This window comes from Lagopus muta, chromosome 1 (genome assembly GCF_023343835.1).
Source record: "Lagopus muta isolate bLagMut1 chromosome 1, bLagMut1 primary, whole genome shotgun sequence".
NCBI classification, from domain to species: Eukaryota; Metazoa; Chordata; class Aves; order Galliformes; family Phasianidae; genus Lagopus; species Lagopus muta.
Window position 1 is genome coordinate 4,528,257 of NC_064433.1, and position 18,504 is coordinate 4,546,760.

The window sequence follows — 18,504 nt, forward strand, 5'->3', positions numbered from 1 at the left end:
TTGCTCCCGGGTCACTGCTTTTAGAGAAGGAGGTGAAATACCTGCGGCCGACGGGGCCTGGGGCTGTGGAGGGATGGATGTTTTGGTGCCATCTTTTTAGGGATGAAGCAGAGCGACCCAGGGTGTGTGACTGGAGTTGTCTCTATGGTTAAAAGTTAGGGAATAATAATAATAATAACAACAATAATAATAATAATAATAATAAGGCAGGGAAATGAGCAGCCGCTGAGCTCCGCAGCTGGAGAGTGACCTCTCTGAAGTGCTGGAATCTAAAAAGCCCGAGGCTCAACCCAAAATCAAGGAGAAGAAGGTGGGATGAGAGTGGCAGTGGAGCCGAGCTGGGCTCAGGGCTGCTCCCAGCCCTCAGCTACTTGTTGAGTGCGAGTCTGCATTAGGTCCGCTCAGTAACTGCTTTGTTCTGCCATTAGTCCCTTTAAAACAATTATTTCTGAGGATCAGAAGCCTTTGTCCTTTCTTTCTTTTCTGCTCTTTTCATTTTTTTCCCCCAATATATCAGCAGAAAGTGGAACTGCGGTCTCTCTGATCTAGCCTGAATATTATTTACTATGCTACTTCCTGGAGAAGATAATGAATCTTGACCCTTTCTATTCGTATAACCCACCTTCCCTTCCTTTTGAGCAGTTACTTTCAGTATTGTTCACGAATGTCTGGTACAATGAAAACCAGCCTGTAGGTTTTCTAACACACACACATGCCCACATGTAGACATATGTGTCCACACTGCACCCGCTCTTTTGCTGTCTGTGGCTCTATAGATTCGTGTTTGCATCTATCCTGTTTAGCACTCTGTACCACGATAGCTGGAGAGATTCAGGCTCTCTGGGTGTCCGTGTGTTTCAGGGTTGTACAGCAGACACAGCCTTGCTCTCTTCCAGGTGAATAACTGTTTTTTCAGCTTCCAGCGATTTGCTGAAGTTGCAGTGGATTTGGGTAGATTTGATTCTTTGGATGTTTTTTTTTTAGAAAGGGCTAAAATGTGAGTTATGATCCCTCCAGAACATTTGTGACAAAAGGGAAGAAAGGTTCGGTTGCATAAGCCCAGCGGTTTTTTTCCCCCTGAAAGCCCAGGTCTGTATTTTAATATACAGTGAAGAATTTGTAGTGATGAGAAGGGGTTGGAGAGAGAGTTTATTTTCAGGTTGGTACTCTCTCTCTGTGCCATACTGCCACCAAAATCTGTCTGACATTTTTGTGCAACCCCAAGGATGGGGGAGAGGAAGGGAGAAAACACAAACTGCGACAGTTTGCAAAGTTCAGCAGTTCTGTTGGGAAGGTTAGAAAGGTTATAATCAGATTTTTGGGCATCTTCTGATCCTCTTCGTTTGGCCAGAATATACCTAGGGTTTGTAGCCCATGGCTACTTTCGGAAAGCGCCTGACAAATTATTTCCCAACTCAGAGAAATGGTTTCTGCAGCGAGGGCTGGGCAATTTTGTGCAGGATCTTTGCTTCCAAGTCCACCTGGGGTTGTCTGGGAGAGGGCAAAGGGGGGCTCTGTGCCTCAGCACATCCCCGCGTGGGGGGTCCCAATCCCTCAGGATCGCAGCTTTTAGGATTTCATTTTAAAAGGGAGAACACTGAAGTGTTCACACCAGGTGGGTTTCTCCTATGCTCTAAGCGTCCGAGGAAGGAGCAGGACTGCAGCCTGCATCCCCCGGCAGGTCGTAGGGCAGGCAGAGGGAATGTAACCGGCTTTTTCTTGCTGTGCTTTCTCCGAGCAGGCAGCCAGGTGTGCCGGCCCCCTCTGCTGCACGGCTCGCTGCCATGGCTGGATGGGAGCAAAGCGCTGAGCAGCCACCACAGCGCTTCCCCTTGGAACCTCAGCCCTTTTTCCAAGACCTCCATCCATCACAGCTCGCCAGGACCCCTCTCCGTTTACCCGCCCGCTTCTTCCTCCACTTTATCAGCCGGTCACTCCAGCCCGCATCTTTTCACCTTCCCACCGACCCCTCCTAAAGATGTGTCCCCGGATCCGTCCATCTCCACTCCTGGCTCCACCGGCTCCACCCGGCAGGATGAGAAGGAATGCATCAAATATCAGGTGTCCCTGGCTGACACCATGAAGCTGGAGTCGTCTCACTCTCGGAGCAGCATGGCCTCGTTAGGAGGAGCCACCTCCTCCGCTCATCACCCCATCACTACTTATCCACCGTATGTCCCCGAATATAGCTCTGGACTTTTCCCCCCCAGCAGCCTCTTAGGAGGATCGCCTACCGGGTTCGGGTGCAAATCACGACCGAAAGCGCGGTCGAGCACAGGTAGGGTTTTTGGCTGCTTCGTCCCAATTTGCTGGGGAAGGGAGAGGAAGCGATGGGATGGAGCGTGGGTTGCGTACCCGGGGGCTGATTCCCGAGGAAAGGAGAGGAAAAACGGAGAGGAAAAACGTTGTATGTATGTTCTCATAGGTTACCCTGCTGGGATGCTAACCCCAGGCTAAGTCCTTCCCGAGTGCCCGAGCCTTGTGCCCGAGCCTTGTGCCCGAGCCTTGTGCCCGAGCCTTGTGCCCGAGCCTTGTGCCCGAGCCTTTCCCTCCCGCCGGGCTCCAACCCCGGGGGCGATCCCAAACGCCTCTACTGTGCTCAGCTGCGGGCGTTTAATGAGGAAGCGAAACCGAGGGAACCGCAGCATTAGTGTATCTCTACGTATTTTAATAATGGTACTTAAATCCCGGCCAACTTCCCCCGCCTGCCCTCCGCCCCGCTCTTCCCAGTGCGGCTCAGCCCAGGGCCTCTTCCCATGCGGCGCCGGGAGGCTGGGAAACAGGGAGGGGGGGGGGAGAATTACCCTGAGCTCACCCCCCAGCCCCATCCAGCTCCGTGCCCGCCCCCGGACCGGACCCCAAACCCCGAGGAAGGCACCGCGGTGGGGTCTCGGCGCACTGCGCACACTGCGGGGCTGTGCCGGATGGATGGTCGGGATTTAGGGTGCACCAAAGGGTGCTGCTGTGTGAGTAGAAGAAAGGGCGATTAGTCAAAACTCTTTTCCTTTTCTTTTTTCTTTTTTTTTTTTTCTTTTTTTTTTCTTATTTCTTTCTTTCTTTTTTTTTTTTTTTCTTTTTTTTCTTCTTCTTTTTTTTTTTTTTTTTTTTTTTTTTTTTTCCGTGGAGGCTGCTGCGGGGTTGCCTGGCATGAATGAGATCAGTTTTCAGGGTTTTTCCAGGGTGACATTTACTCTGTCTGTCTGAGCAGGGACTGTCTCTATTTAGCTGATATGTTTGAGCTAATCCAATTATTTTCAGACTGCTGCACGCGACAGTTGCATTGTTTATCCAGCGCCAGGAACTTTAATAGAGTCCGGATGCGGTTAGAGTGACAAAAAAACCCAGACCTGTGTGTTTTGTACATGAAAGCAGGAGAGAGAGAGAGATGGAGTGAAACAAAAGAGAGGGACAGAGACACAAACGGCCTCAGAGCGGCCGCCCCGCTTAACCAGAGCGGAGTGAACCCACCCGGGTGCTCCGGAGCGGTCCCGACCCGACCCGACCGCTGCGGCTCCGCTTTATCCTCACCCCGAACCGCGGGGCAGCGGCTGCGCGGGATTTTCAAACCGTTTTGCCCCCCCTCTTCCTCCTTCCTCTTGTTTTCCTTTTGCCACTTTCTGTTACTTTACCTTCTAGAAAGACTTCTGCGGTTTGCGATAAACCAACCCCAAGAGCAACACCTATTTTTTTTTTTCTTTTTTTCTTTTTTTAAAGTCGATTTTAGCAAGCTGGGGAGCTTGCAGACAAAGGGGGATGGGTCCGGGTGAAAAGAAGGGAGGGGGTGTTTGCGAACGACGAAAAGAGGGAGAAACGGATGCAAATTAACATTTCATTATTACGATTATTTTTTGGAGCAGGGGAGGGAGGTTTAGCACAAAGGCTCTGGAAAAACGGCTGCTGTTTGTGGTTAGGGAGTGGGTGCTTCGTGCTCGAACCCACTGCTGAGCTGGGTTAGCTCTGCTTCGGCCAGCTGAGTGTTTCTGCTGCTCTCAGACGGGCTGGGAGTGCCTTTAGGTGCAAGAAACAAAATAACAACAACATGAAACCACTCATTCAACCCTCTGTCAGTAGCTGTGAGGTACTGTGTCCCCTAAATCCTGGGAGCCAGAGGGCTGGGGGAGTCCACTCATAACTGAGACAGAAGGGTGCCAAAAAGGAGGAGAAGAAGATGGAAAAGACTATAAACTATTCAGGGTCCCAAATATTGGGCATGGTCTGTACATAAAGTGAGGAAGACAGAAGGATTTCTGCAGCCCCGCTGGCTGATCAGTGAAAGCTTACTTGCAAACAAATAGATAGTGGGTACTGGCCCAGTGACTGTGGATTGACTAGGGCTGGAGAGGTGTTCTGGTGCTTGGGCCATGATTATTTGGGGGGTTTGATCTGAGACCAAAGGAAGAGCACCTCTGGCTCCCACTGGGATGCAGGGTGATGCTCAAGGAGTGAACCCAGGGTCCACATATGCGTTAGAAAGGTGTTTGTGGACATATATTTGGCATCCGTCTGTCTCAGGAGGGTCGTAGGCCCCTTTTTTTCTAACTCCAGGGGTGACAGAGACCCACCAGCCTCTCATCTTCCTCCCACCAAGAGGGACCCATGTGTGGGGGAGAGCTCCAGGGAACCCCTGAGCTGCCTGGGGGTTTGGGTAGGGGTTGTCACCATTACCTACCTCTTCCTAAAGGGCATAGGAGACGTGGGGTGTCAGGACTGGGGTGATGGGGCAGGATCAGACCCAATGAGGGCTGATAGTCCCCTACCTCTGTGTCTTAACCATGGCCTTGGGCTCTTGGACATCCTGAGCTCGGAGAGGACAGACAGTGCCTTTTGGAGTTATTCTGGGGCAGGGGGGAGGCTTCTCCATCCTCTTTCACCACTGTTTTCCCTAAGTGAACTATGTGCTCTCTTGTTTCTAGAAGGCAGGGAGTGTGTAAACTGTGGGGCTACCTCAACCCCTCTGTGGAGAAGAGACGGCACCGGGCACTACTTGTGTAACGCCTGTGGACTCTATCACAAAATGAACGGGCAGAACCGACCCCTGATCAAACCCAAGAGAAGGCTGGTGAGTGGTTTTATTTTATTGTACAGAATTTGTTTTCTCCTGCCACTTTTGTTTCTTGTTCACAGCTTGGGATGGAGAGGGAAAGCTCAGCCAGCCCAGAAAAGTGGACGCACTGTGTCTGAGGGCTGGGATGGAGGATGCTTGGAGAGAGGATCCCACGCACTGTGGGCCTCAGTTGTCTGTTCCTATTGCAAACATAAAACAGGTTTAAAAAAAATCAAGATCTAGAGGTTTCTGTAAGCCAGGACTGGGTTTTCTCCCAGGTTGCAATAGGGTGGCAGCCTCTGCACAGCGGACCTGGGTGGTGACCCAAGGGTGAAAGCTCTTTCTAAAGACATTTCCCACTGACTAAAGAGATAAGAAGCTGGAAATTTCTTTCTGTGTGCTTTCCATTCCTCTTGGCTGGTGGTGACACAGAAGGGACCTGAGCAGGGTTACTTGTTCCTGAGCACCGCCACTGTCTCCATCTCATTGCCATCTCAATGTAGGGCATGGCAAAGTGTGTGAGGGTGCAAAACTGAGTGTGCACCCGCAACCGCACAAGCTGGAGGAAGGTGAAATGCACAGGTAACTATTTGGAATAATGGTGAAATAATAGTTTCAGGCCTCAGGACGATAATATATACAGGCAATACATTATAGCATCCCCAGTGATCTATTTATGAATTTCTCTGGAAGCCACAAAAAGGTCTGGAAGCTGTGGGCATGGCTAATAAATGCGTTGAAGTCTATTTGGCAAATAATCAGGCAAACCACAAGGGGAAAAATATATCAAGTGGGGGAAAAAATATGTTCCCTGCCTGGGAAGTTATTGAATGTTTTGAATCGAGGCACATTTGGTCGCATTAGGATTAAAAATGGAAGGTGGAGGAAAAGCAACTCGTGCATCGCCGTGGTGTTTTGGGGCTGATGGACTGAAGGGGACAGCGCTGGTGTGGAGCTCTGCCATGCGTGCTTTTAGGGACAGACTTTCAGTGCTTTTCCCTTATAAGAAAATGTTGGTCTCCTTTGGCTCAGGCTTGTCTTTCACAGCCTCGTTAGGAAAAAGGAAAGGCTTTCTAGGGAGGGAAGTATGGCTTGGGATTTTTAATTTTTTTGGAGCAGCTCTCTTGTTCTCTTCTCCTCCTTCCCGCCAGCCCTTCTGTCTTAAGCACACACACCTCGTTTTCTTTTTCTTTTTTTTTTTTTTTCCTCGTTCTCTCTTTATGTGTAAAGTCAACTTCCTAGGAAAAAGCTGCCGGATATCTGAGCCCTGGAGATAACTCATAAACAACAGCTCTGTTTCCCCAGCCCAAACACACAGGAGCTTGAGCGTATCCAAACAAGCAGAGGGGGAGGCAGGATAGGAAAGCGGCTGGAAAGGGGGTAGAGCTTTCACAAAGTGTCTGATGGAACCATGAAAGAATGTCCTGAATTACCCCGAGCTCGGCACATGTAAAATGGAATATATAAATAAATACATTTTGAAAGGTCACTCTTGGGGAAAAAAAGGAAAAAAAAAAAAGAATGAAAAATGTAAAGAAAGACCTGGTCTTGCATAATCATTCCTATCTTGGGCATTTTAGCTGAAGTCTGAGATACAGAAAACTTTGCATGCAGTGTTTGCTAAATGAGAACTTCAGATTTTTTTATTCTCCTTTTTTTTTTATCACTGTCTGAAACAATGTTTTTTACACCATTTGCCTCTATTTTTCTTGCTAAAACTCTCAAAAAGAAAAAAATCAGAATGCATCAGGACCTTCTGCATTTGCATCTCTTTGTGCAAGGATGTGGAAGCATGCATGTCTGTGGTTTGAATGATCCTCCCGGCTCTGGGAGGTGAGCGGGCTGGAAGCCGAGGTGTGCACCTCTTGCTCTGCCACAAGTTTCCTGTGTGACCTTGGGCTGGTTTTGTAGGCTCTGATCCCAGTGCACTGTAGCTAATGACAGGACTCCGATGGGCTGGATAGAGAAGTCAAATAAATCCTTAGATGCTGGGAACCCAAGCTTCATTAAATTCAATGGGAGTCTTTGTAGGGCTGACTTTATGGGGAATGATGAGATGAGCTTTGCAGGTTGAGGAGCTCTACTTTGTTTTGGGGGGAAAGCTGTGGATCATGTAGAGTGCTCCCATCCAAGCCCGTAGTAGCTCCTTCATGGCCCTTAGCTGAGACAAAGCCTTCCTTTGAATTTTCTTCTTTCATTGCCCACATGGATGCAGAGCTCTCTGTTTCCATGTCCGTACTGATTTTGGAAGAATAATGGCTAGTTTCTCAGAGGGATTTGGCACATGCAGTATGATTTTAGGAAGCTGTCCCTTACAACTTTTTGGATACTCCGTGTAAATGTAGGCACCAAAACCAGCTCTTAAGCATGTTTATCAGCACTCAGTTCCTCCTTCTGCACCTTCCTTGGTTCCACCTTTCCATCACTGTCAGCACTTCCAGCATGAAGTTGTGTCTTTGCTCAACCAGCTCTGGTCCTGTAGATGATAGTGTGTCATTCCAGTACTGACATGGACATGATTGGATTGGTGATGAGTGTCAGTCCCATTGCTGGGAACCTTGAAAATAGTGTTATTATTCATTATTTCCTGCCTACTGTTGCTGTCTCTGGTCTAAATTGGTACAGAATGAAAGCTACGGTCTGGGACGAAAAGAGTTCAGGACTTAAAATATTGAGATAACAATGCCAAGGTTTTGTAGAGAAAAAGTGACAGATGGATTAGGCTTTAGGGAAGATAATGAACATAGTGATTTATTGGTGTATTTATAATTAGCTGGTGAGAATTTGCTTGAGATCCTGAAAAGGTAGTTGGAATGAGGCATACCTTTAAACACATTTACCATCCGAGAAATTATGGTGAGCACAGTGTTGAAACCCCAAATGTCTTCAAAGGGGATGTTTCCCCTGTGTGGGCTGAGTCAAATATCGCTGGTTTTCAGAAATTTCCTTAGGCTTGATTTTTGGGTCTGATAAATTCAAAGCTGCCACAGAGAGTCATTCCAGCCTCCGAGCCACCTATGCTTGGCCCCTGGGTTGTGGTGGGCGTGCAGCTCTGCGAGCAGGTATGTCCACCAACCCGGTGATTTGAATGGAAACCAAATCTGGAGCCTTGGCAGAGTCCAGAGAAGGACAGGATAAAGGCCTCTGTGCACAAACTTGCCCGATAGGCTCTGCTTTTGGTGGTGGGGTGCCTCAACTTCTTCAGATGGTTTCTTTTTTTTGCAGGCAGAACACTTTTCGTGCTGCCTCGTAAGAGCCCCTTGTTGTCAGACTGGGCATTCTTCAATTCTTCTTAATGCTTGTGGGCTCAGCGTGATTTATTTTTTCAGATAGTCCTTTTTTTCGTGTGTGTAATTAAAAAAGAGGAAAAAAATCCTACTCTATCTAAAACAAAACCAACCCGTCCTCTCTCCACCTACGCCACATTCAATTATGATTAAAATTGCAACATGACCTAACAAGAGTTGGTATTAATGCTAGCGCCGTGCCAGTGTCCATGTTTGCATTTTGGGTTTGCTGTACAGTCTCCAAAGATGCGGTATTTTATTATTTTTTTAATGTTGGATGTGCTACAGTGTGCGGCTGAGTGGGGTGAGGGGTAAATTTGAAACAGTAAGAGCACAAAAGAGAGCATTAAAGGCTCAGTTCTGCAAGGTGCCAAGCATTGCTATGATCTGGCAAATCGTTTAAGCACATGTTTTAACTTTAAGCACATGAGCAGTCCCATTGAAAGCGGTGCATCGGGATGAAATCAGAGCTCTGGGACTGTGTCATGTTGATGAAGAAGAGATAGGAGTGGGATCTAAAGATCTTTTTTAGGAGCTGTAGGCACTTGCACGCATGCAAGCATGCATACGCATTCATATAAAAGTCTGTAAACTCCTTTTCCTCCTTCAGTGGCAGAAGGACAATTTGTTTGCCAAAGTTACAGTTTTTAAATGATAAGCAAGAATTCATGCATGTGAATGAGAAGCGACTTGGCTAAATTTGGCTTTCCTAAATCATTATCACAGCTCACAAAAAAGCTTCTTTATACACCTTGACACATATACTTTTTTTTTTTTTTTTTTTTTTTTGTTCCTCCCTTTTTATGAAATGGTAAATTCTTCTTTCAACCTCATTACCAGTCCTTAAATAAACATGAAGTTTGAGGCTGCAGAAGGGTGTAATTAAAAAGTTGGGATTCTTGCTCTTCGCCGCAGTGTTATTTCCGATCTGGAGCCTGTATCCTTTGAAGCAGAGCTGAACTTATGGGATGGGGCTGTGCTTGCTGTCAGACCCAGCGAGCAGCTGCCCAGTGAGCACGGCGCGGGTCTCATCCAGCACTGGCTGAAGCCATTGTGACTCATGCCACTGACTCCAGCAATTGCTGGTTCAGGCCCTGACTGCAGAATTAGATCCCTGGGGGGTCTGAGAGAATTAAGATGGAAAGACATGTTGGCATTTAAATAATATTTTCCCCTCTGGAATGGGCCGTGCCAGCGTTGCTAATTTTGATGAGCTCTATCAGAGGTTTAGCACTCACTTTTAGGATGCCCTTTGGCACCTGATTCAGTTCATATATAATTTGGGATTAAAGTACCTCGGGGATTTTTTGTCGGAATTATTATTTGTTCTCACAAGCCAGTTTCTGTAGGCCTCTGCTGCTGTGCGTCAGTCTTGTGTGGTTGATGTTTTCTTTCTCAGAGATTTTGCTGATGGCATCTTTTTAATGCTTTTTTTTCACCTCTTCTTGTCCCACCTGTTCCCGCAGTCTGCAGCCAGGAGGGCGGGCACGTCCTGCGCTAACTGTCAGACCACCACCACCACCCTGTGGAGGAGAAATGCCAACGGCGATCCTGTCTGTAATGCCTGTGGGCTCTACTACAAGCTGCACAATGTAAGTGTGACGGTAACGCGCGGTAGCGGGGCCTCCCTTTCCATGCTTGGTGTCTCAAAGTCTTCCTTAGTATGAGGATTTATACTCTTGGGTGGTCCAAAGTCTTCCTTGGTTTGAGGATTTCCACTCTTGGGTGGTTCAAACTCTTCGTTGGCTTCAGGATTTGCTGTAGGTGTCTCTGTTCATTGCAGGTGAACTGGACTAGGTGACCTTGTAAGGTCCCTTCTGACTCAAATGATTCTATGACTCTACGACATCCAGTCTTGGGTGGTGCTGAGACCTCCTCTGTCCCTTTGGGGATCCCTTTGGGAACCTTAAGTTTTGAAGCAGTGAGCGAGTGTCCCCTTAAATGTAGCTGATCTGACTTGGGAAGGTATAAAACAGGACTGTCAGTGGGTAATGTTAGAGCTTTCCCATGCCTGAGCCAAGGAAGGAGGGGTGGATCAACAGAGAGACATGTTATCCACAGCGGATTGGGCTCAGCGTGCTGGAAAAGACAACACACCATCCTGCAAGCTGATACCCCTTCTACGCACAGCTTGGTTCCTCCAGCAAACACAAACTCCGCCAAAAAAGCAAAATGTGCCAGTGACTATTTAGATCTTTCCTGGGTTTGTGGCTATCTTTGTCCCGTCCCTCTGCCAGTCCCCAGAGGTGATTTATTTAGGTCTCTTGTTTGCCCCATTTGACGCAAGCGATTCCTAAACAGAAAGGACTTGATTTAGTTAGTGGGATGTAGAGTGTGCTAAACCTGTGATATGAATTTTAAGGCATCTGTCATGGAAAGGAATGAGAAATGTAACAAAATAAACTGGCTGGAAGATTTAATCTAATATCTCCATGCAAAGCCAGATTGCAGAAACCAAGGATATGTGCCCTAGGGAAAGCGCTAAAGGAATCTGAAAAGTCTTCTACCAAATAATACTGCTAATACAGGAGTCTTAAGGCTACTACTGTTACTCTCATTCTACATGTGACATTGGAATAATTATTATGTCAGAAGAAGGAAAAGACTTTCAATTTCTGTGCTTTGGCATAACTTTTTTTTTTTTTTTTTTTCCTAGTGGTCGTTTGCTTTATGTTTGACTTAGAAATCTCAGGCTATGTTTTACCCTGATGTCTACCCACACAAGTACATCAAAGATGGATTGGGTTTCACGGGGCAGCCAAACCTGGTGGTGTCTCTGTCCCTTGTTATTTCAAGCTCTTTGTATTTTTGACATGAGTGAACAAGTTTGGATTAAACAGGAGGAAAAAAAGAAGTCCCAACTAGGCTAATTTTTCACCTGTTCTGTGAGAGGCATCTCTCTCTTGGAAAAAAGGAAAATGTGTTTACCCTTTAGTGGGCGAGCATCTCAGCACCCTTTGAGTTCTTTGTAGCAAACAAAGGTTGTCATCAGACTCTCTGTGTGATCTACAAACAGAGGGTTGGACCAGGCATGAGGAGTGAAAACTTGGAGTATCATAAGAAAATACATAGCTTGCTATTTCTATGGCAGGAAGGTAACGATGTCAGCTAGCTTCAGTGAAGGAGTATATTTTTGTGTGCTGCTGTCATTGTGGCAGTGTTGCTACTGATGTTAGGACTTTGCTTAGATGGCGATGAGGCCATCAGGTCCACCGGGTAACCCAGAGAAATTGTAGGTGCCCCGTTCCTGAAGGTGCTCAAGGCCAGGTTGGTTTGGGGCTCTGGGAAGCCTGATCTGGTGGGTGACAGCCAGACCATGGCAGGGCATTGGAACTGAATGAGCTTTAAATTCCCTTCCGACTTAAGGAATTCTATGATTTTAATCATCTAGCGCGAACACGAGCAGTAGGGACACCTCTACCTGGGTTGTTCCCCTTGTGCTGCAGCAAAGCCCTTGAATGGGAATAGTCTCACCTCAGGTACCATTTGTTGGACCTGGTGAAGATGTCTGCATTTGGATGAGATCATTTATAGCCCTGAAGACTGTACAGTATCTCCCTGTGTCTAGAAATGGAGACAGAATGTTAAGTTCATGTGGATCTGCACCATAGCTGTCAGACGGGAGGAATTCCCCCTAAGGCAGCTGAACACTGGAGTTCTCCAGGAACGAGCACCTGCTCCCTCTCTCCTTTTCTTTTTAACACTAACTTTGTGAAACTAGTTGGCCTGAACCGACCCCCTGATCCATTGTTTAGGGATGTTAGTGAAATCTGTGACATAGGGCAGGCCTTGAGCAGATTGGAACCGTTTTCATATTCATTAAAAACACTGTCAGCTTCTGAAAAGCTCAGTACAGCTAGTTACCAAAGTCAAGTAGTATCTTGCCTTAAGAGCAGATCCACTGATGGGACCTGCTTAAATGATACCCCCTAGAGTACTATGATAGAACTAGGCAAGGATACTAAAATCTGGCTATGAGTAGGCAGATTTTTCTTCCACTTTTTTCTTTTTTTAATTTTTGCTGCTGGATGATGCTTAATTATAACTACAGTGAGAAATGAGCAACATCACTGCAGATCATCCTTGAAAATACCACTCTCACAGCTTTAAAGCTTTACAAGGGCACAGTGCTGAGGCATTGTTCTGCAGCCTAACGTGGCTTACAAGGTGAATAGCTGTGAAGGCCACACTCTGCTTTATAAATTATATGTGAGTGACTTTATTTTTTAAATTCTTTTGTGACTGGTGATAAGGCAATGGTAGCATCATGAAGTTTCCTTCTGTTTTTGGCTGCTAGGAGGTGAGCTGCTCTAACTGCCTTTAGTCAACTCATAGCTGGGATGAAGTTTTGTGGTTGATCATGGACAAGTTTTGTAGGCTGGTGGGAATTGGTTTGGTATTTTAAAGTGCAGGTGTGGTCCTGCTCCTTTTCGGTGCTTGTCTCTGCGTTGGTTCTCCACCAGGAGAGGTGCTGGAAATGCGTTCAGGCTCGCCATAGCATTTCCCTTTTGAGCAGCAGGGTGTCTGCACAGATGTGTCAATGACTGCAGAAGTCTTTTGGCTACTCAGAAGACGATTTCATTCTGATTTAGGCTAGTAGGAAAACCCTTGCTCTTTTAGTTCCCCCTACCTTTCCTGCTTTTGTCTTTTCTTTCTGTTTAATGAGTTCTCCTAGGACTTCAGATCATTAGGGTATTTTAATGGATTGATCTGAAGATAAAACGTGTCTGCATTTCATGCCTACCTCAAGAAGGGTTGCAGTAAATAATACCAACACTTTTTTCAATTTTTTATTTTTTTTTTAATGAGAGATATCAGTTTGTTTTCCTGTTGATTCCCTCAGCTGAAGTGAACCCATTTGACAATAGGATATAAGCAATGACTATAATAGTCTTGGGGTACCTTTAGTGGAGTTGCTGACATTTTTCCAATTGACTTCAACAAGAGCAGGCTCCATTAACACCAGTATTAAGAATGACTAATATTTCACACTGATGCGATGCCTTTCATCCTGTGGCATCCCAGAGTGTTCTTTAAGATACAGCCAGTCTGGAAGATTAACCCAACATTGTAATGACTATGTCTAAAGGATAAATCCGCTTCAGTGACAGGACCTTATTGAGGTCAGTGGCAAAATCCCTTTGTCTTCAGTCAGAGCAAGATCAGACCTATAATGTCTATGACTGTCCCCTGGATTTGATCTCTCGAATGTGGGGTTCTTGTCCTTGCTATTTCAGTCCTTCTTAGAAGTGGGATCAGCCTTTGCTCACTTCAGAGATAGGTGGGAGCGCTTGTACCTTGCTGGAGGCATGCAGCATCCTGTCTTGCACCCATAGAAACGAACGAGATATCACTGATTTTGGCAAAAGTCCTCAAAAGCAACCTTTGTTACACAATATCCAAAGGTAGAGTGAAGTGTCCCAAGAGCAGAGCAGTCAGTGTTTTGCATATGATACAACAAAGAACGTAATTCCTGCCCATAATTAATTAGCTCCATCTGAAATTAATGAATTTCATATACATGCTTTGGGGTGGTTTAATTTTAATTTAGCATGTGTTTGTCATTTTTATCACAATGAATTTTCATGTGAAAGGTCTTCCCTCCAGGTATCTCATTTCTCTCCCCCAGAAACAGATATGGGTTTGTGCCTTTGATGTTTCGGGGACCCCTTTAACTTTGCTGTGTTTAATCTTAGAAGTTAGTGGGAAATGTTTCTGGCTTGCTGTTGTGTTTCTGGCTTGCTGTTGTGTTTCTGGCTTGCTGTTGTGGCTGTTCTGGTCTCCCTCCTCTTGATATTTGTCTGAGTGCTTATCTCTTTGGGTCAAATACCTGGCAAGAGAGTGAGGCCAAGTACAGCAGGATGATGCTATCAGTTGGAATGGCACCTTGACCCCTGTTGCAGGGCTGGCTACAGCTTATCATAGAATCATGGAGTTTGAGTTGGAAAGAAACTTTAAAGGTCATCTGCTCCAACTACTCTGCAGTGGATAGGGTCATGTACAGAGAGATAAGGTTGCCCAGAGCTCCATCCATCTTAACCTTGAATGTCACCATGGATAGAGTATCCTCCACCTCTCTGGGCAAACTGTTTCAGTGCATCCTGAGCAAAACTCATATTCCTATCCTTTAGGCTCACATCACAGTCTATGAGGATCCGTTCTTTGCAGTTGAACAAAGCATGAAAGATGCTGCTTTAAGGAGGTGATTGGTGTTCTGAAGGACACTCCAAGAGCCAGCACAGCATGAGGCTGGTGCAGTTTTGCCACCACCAGGTCCTCAGCTTGTGTTTGCTGCTTTCTCTGGAAATCCAATCTGGATGCCCTTGAGACTTCATATCATGGTGCAAATTCTCATTATGAGCTGGGGAGGCAGGAATTTATGTATGTCTCCCCAGGTCTGAGCTGGTCTTATTGGAGATCAGGACCTCCAGATCAGTTGTGACATTGCTCCCCAGTGGGGTTCACCTTTTGCCTTTTGAACATGGACAAGAAATCCCTACTGGGTGACTGGAAACAGGCAGGCTATGTTTTCCCATCACAGGCTGAAGCAAAGGGCCTCCCTTGTATGTGTATCCCATGAGGACAGCAAGTCAAGGAGAAGGGTGATATTGTATTTAAAGCCTATGACATTTGAGGTTTTGGCTTGCTGCTGCCCCAAGGCTGCTGTGGATCTGCACATGGGCTGGCATACCTTTGGCTGCTAGCAAGCTGGGCTGCTCCCACTGGCTGCCTTTATCCAGAGGTAATCAGAATTTCAATTGCCCATTTTTTAGGGTGAGGTGAAATTTCTCATCACTGCTGGTGCGGAGAGCCTGGGGTCACTAATTCAGAGTGAGATGACGAACTTTGGGTTGCTCTTTCCTCTCCCCATGCCTCTGTCCCTGCATATAACAGGGAGCTATTGTATCCCTGCCTCCTTGGGGAGAGAACTCACAGAATGGTTCTCACACTGTGGGGAAAGGCACTGATAAGCAAGCAGCTAAATTATTCTGTGATCTCAAAGAAGGGTGTGCTTTGTTCCCTGCACTGGTTGAAGATCTTACGAATCAAAATCTGCTCAGGATCCTTGCAGGAACCTCTTTCCATTGGCCTTGTGGTTCTCAGTGGATAGTGGATCCATTTTTTCCTCCCTTTTCATCATCATCAGCACTCACAGTTATTGCAAGAAGCAGTGTTCAGTGCTTTGGGTTTTACCTTCTGCCTTGGGTGGGATTCTGCAGAGGAGCCACTGTGAGACTCCTGTCATTGCCCAAGCACAGATTTTTAAAGGTTTTTATGTATGCTTCCCAACTGTTGCAAAAACCTTTCTTAAAAAGTACAAGTAATATAAAATCAGCTGTCAGTCTTATGAAGAGTTTGAGCAGCACCCTAACGCCCCTGGGAGAGTTTGAGACCCCTGGTAGCACTGAAATCCCAGCAGCTGCTGTCACTAATGGTTTTAGATCAGTCAGGGAGCCTGGGGGTGAGATGGTGTCTGCAGGGAATATTTCAAGGTGATAATGATTGGTCTCATTCCTAAACATGCTGCAATTACCTTATGCACAGATAGCTGAAATTTTTCAGCCACTACAAGTTATTTGGGTATGCTTTCCTCCTGTGGGGCTCTGTGCTTTTCTGTCTTCTCATCTCTACAAATTTCAGTCCAACCAGGGATTTTCTGCAGTTCCCAGGAGTGGTTTTGGCCCTGATTTGAATTTTGGAGGTGTTTGAGCTATGCAGGGGGAGGAGGGGACTGCTGGATGTTCAGCTGGACCTGGGCATATCCTGTGGCATAGGGTGCATGAATCCCACAGTGATCTGGGGAGAAGAGATGGAAGCACAAAAAAAAATAATTTATTTTTGTTTAGATTAACAGACCCCTGACTATGAAGAAAGAAGGAATTCAGACCAGAAACCGAAAAATGTCTAGCAAATCCAAAAAGTGCAAAAAGGTCCATGACAACCTCGAAGACTTTCCCAAGAGCAGCTCCTTTAACCCCGCCGCCCTCTCCAGACACATGTCCTCTATCAGCCACATTTCACCCTTCAGTCACTCCAGCCATATGCTGACTACACCGACACCGATGCATCCTCCATCCAGCCTCTCCTTTGGACCTCACCATCCCTCCAGCATGGTCACTGCCATGGGTTAGTGAGAGACTCCCCTGCTGAATGCTTACGGTCTCAAAATGAGATTTACTTTATATACTTGCATTTTTGCAGGCGCGTGGTTATGGGTCTGATGTCCCAAATCAAATGGGAGGGGGAAAAAAGAAAAAAAAAAAAAAGAATAAAAAGAATAAAAATAAATATGTTATTTGAAGGCGTAAGAATGAAAAAAATAATAATAAAAAAAGAAAAAAACTACAAAAAGCACAAAAACGGAAAAAAAAAAGAAAAAAAGGAAAAAAGAAAAAAAAAGTTTTAAAAAAGTGATGTTTGCCACTTTTTAAAGGAACTCACTATGGCATCTATGTATTCTTACCCACTGAATCTGGATACCATTTGTGAATAAGCCATTCAGAACTCGCATTCCCTATTGAACAGGATCTCTAGTGCTGTGAACAAAATAAAGTAAAATAAAAAATGCTGAACATTGCATATAACTTATATTGTAAGAAATACTGTACATTTGAGGAAGACTTTATTGCATCTGGAGAGCTGCGAAGAAAAAGGCATGAAGGACTCTGAGAGATTTTTTTTTAAAGGAAAAGAAAAAAAAAAAGACGACGGGAGGACAATTTAAAAACCAGAAAAACAAACAATGCAGACCAAGAGGAAACGCGGTCTTAATGAACAAATGGACCAACTGCCAGTCATGTCTTCTCCTTTTATTTTATTTTAATTTTCTTTTTTTGTTTTGTTTTGTTTCTTCTTCATTTCTGGGAGAGGGGAGGGGGCTGGCTAGAACGGTTTTGATGCATTAACTAACTAACTAACTAAATAACTAAATAAATAAAACCTGTAGGGAGATCATTCATTTTGGGCCATGGGCCCTTTACATAGGAAGTACCAATGGTGTCAGGCAATCAGTGTTAACATGCGGACATTGCCAACAAGGGGTTTTTGGATAGCCATTCTCCAGGTCTATACGCATTGTGAACAAGTTCCTGTAATTGTTGTTTGTATGTATAATTCAACGCACCAAAATAAGAAAGATGTAGATTTATTTCATCCTATTATACAGACTGAATGGTTGTACAAATTTATTTACTGCTAGTGATAAGACCTGCTTTTATTTTTGTTTTGTTTTCATATTTTTTCCTCTTTTTTTTTTTTTTTTTTTTTTTTGAGAATAAACTAGATTCAATTCTGTTGACTTAAAAGTGTTTTGTGCTTGGGGGTTGGAAAGGGAATGTTTTTCTTTCTCCATTAATTTTGTTTTTTGAACTTGTTTTGATCGTACTTCTTGCATAGTTTCCATGGGTGCAGGAATGTGTGTCTTTTTTCACTCCTGCTAATGGGTAACTCAGTACTTATGGTGACTTGACAAAAACAAAAAAACAAAAAAACCAAGCCTGAAACAGAAACTAAAATATATATATATATAAATAATCTATCAAGACAAAGGAAAAAATCAGCACCTCCAGATAAATGGACTGTCAGTGTAACCCTACTGTCTCTCGTTGGTCTTCCTCTTCCCTTGTGGAATGGGTCCCTTTTAGTCTCAATTCATTTTGGCCACCATGGTGATACCCCTGTGTCAAGGACTGGTTTGTGACTGGGAGAAAGTGCAAAGAAACAACAGGGTCATTGTGATGCTGGCTACTTTTGGAGTAGTGTTAGCAAGGGCCTTAAGACTTTGGAAGGGAGGCACCAGTTACTCACAGGTGTAATTTGGTGTTCTGAAGTCAAGTTCTTGATGTGACATTGTGATAGACCAAGCCCTGTGCTGGCAGGAATAAGAAGAACTTGTTACGAAAGGATGGTAGACAGAGGACAATTCCCAAAACTCAAAAGCTACCAGGTAGTCTTTTCCATGACAGATTTCTTCGTAATAATACAGGTTATATTACTATTATTGTTAGTAGAAATGCTTGGCTCTTATGATTTGATTTCTCATGGTTTAATCCTCAGGAGTCAGTTCTTCTTTCAGTCTTTGGTATTTACCCATCCAGCTTCTTTAAACCACTATAAGAGCTAGCCATTTACTTTACAAATGAAGGGTTAAATTTCTTATCATCTCAATCCCTT

The 18,504-nt window shown here is 45.2% G+C and overlaps 1 protein-coding gene across 4 annotated transcripts in view; it reads left to right on the top strand.

Moving 5' to 3' along the window:
• The window catches only part of GATA3 (GATA binding protein 3), a 27,557-nt gene extending 9,989 nt beyond the window's left edge, over positions 1-17,568 (top strand). For 3 of the 4 annotated variants that reach the window (XM_048927855.1, XM_048927864.1, XM_048927873.1), the window contains exons 3-6: positions 1,742-2,278; positions 4,914-5,059; positions 9,798-9,923; positions 16,179-17,568. In XM_048927855.1, coding sequence (XP_048783812.1) covers positions 1,742-2,278; positions 4,914-5,059; positions 9,798-9,923; positions 16,179-16,463 — 1,094 coding nt within the window. In that variant the 3' untranslated portion in view covers positions 16,464-17,568. The remainder of the gene's footprint in view (positions 1-1,741; positions 2,279-4,913; positions 5,060-9,797; positions 9,924-16,178) is intronic. The other variant, XM_048927882.1, reaches the window with a different exon arrangement.
• The last annotated feature ends 936 nt before the right edge of the window (positions 17,569-18,504 follow it).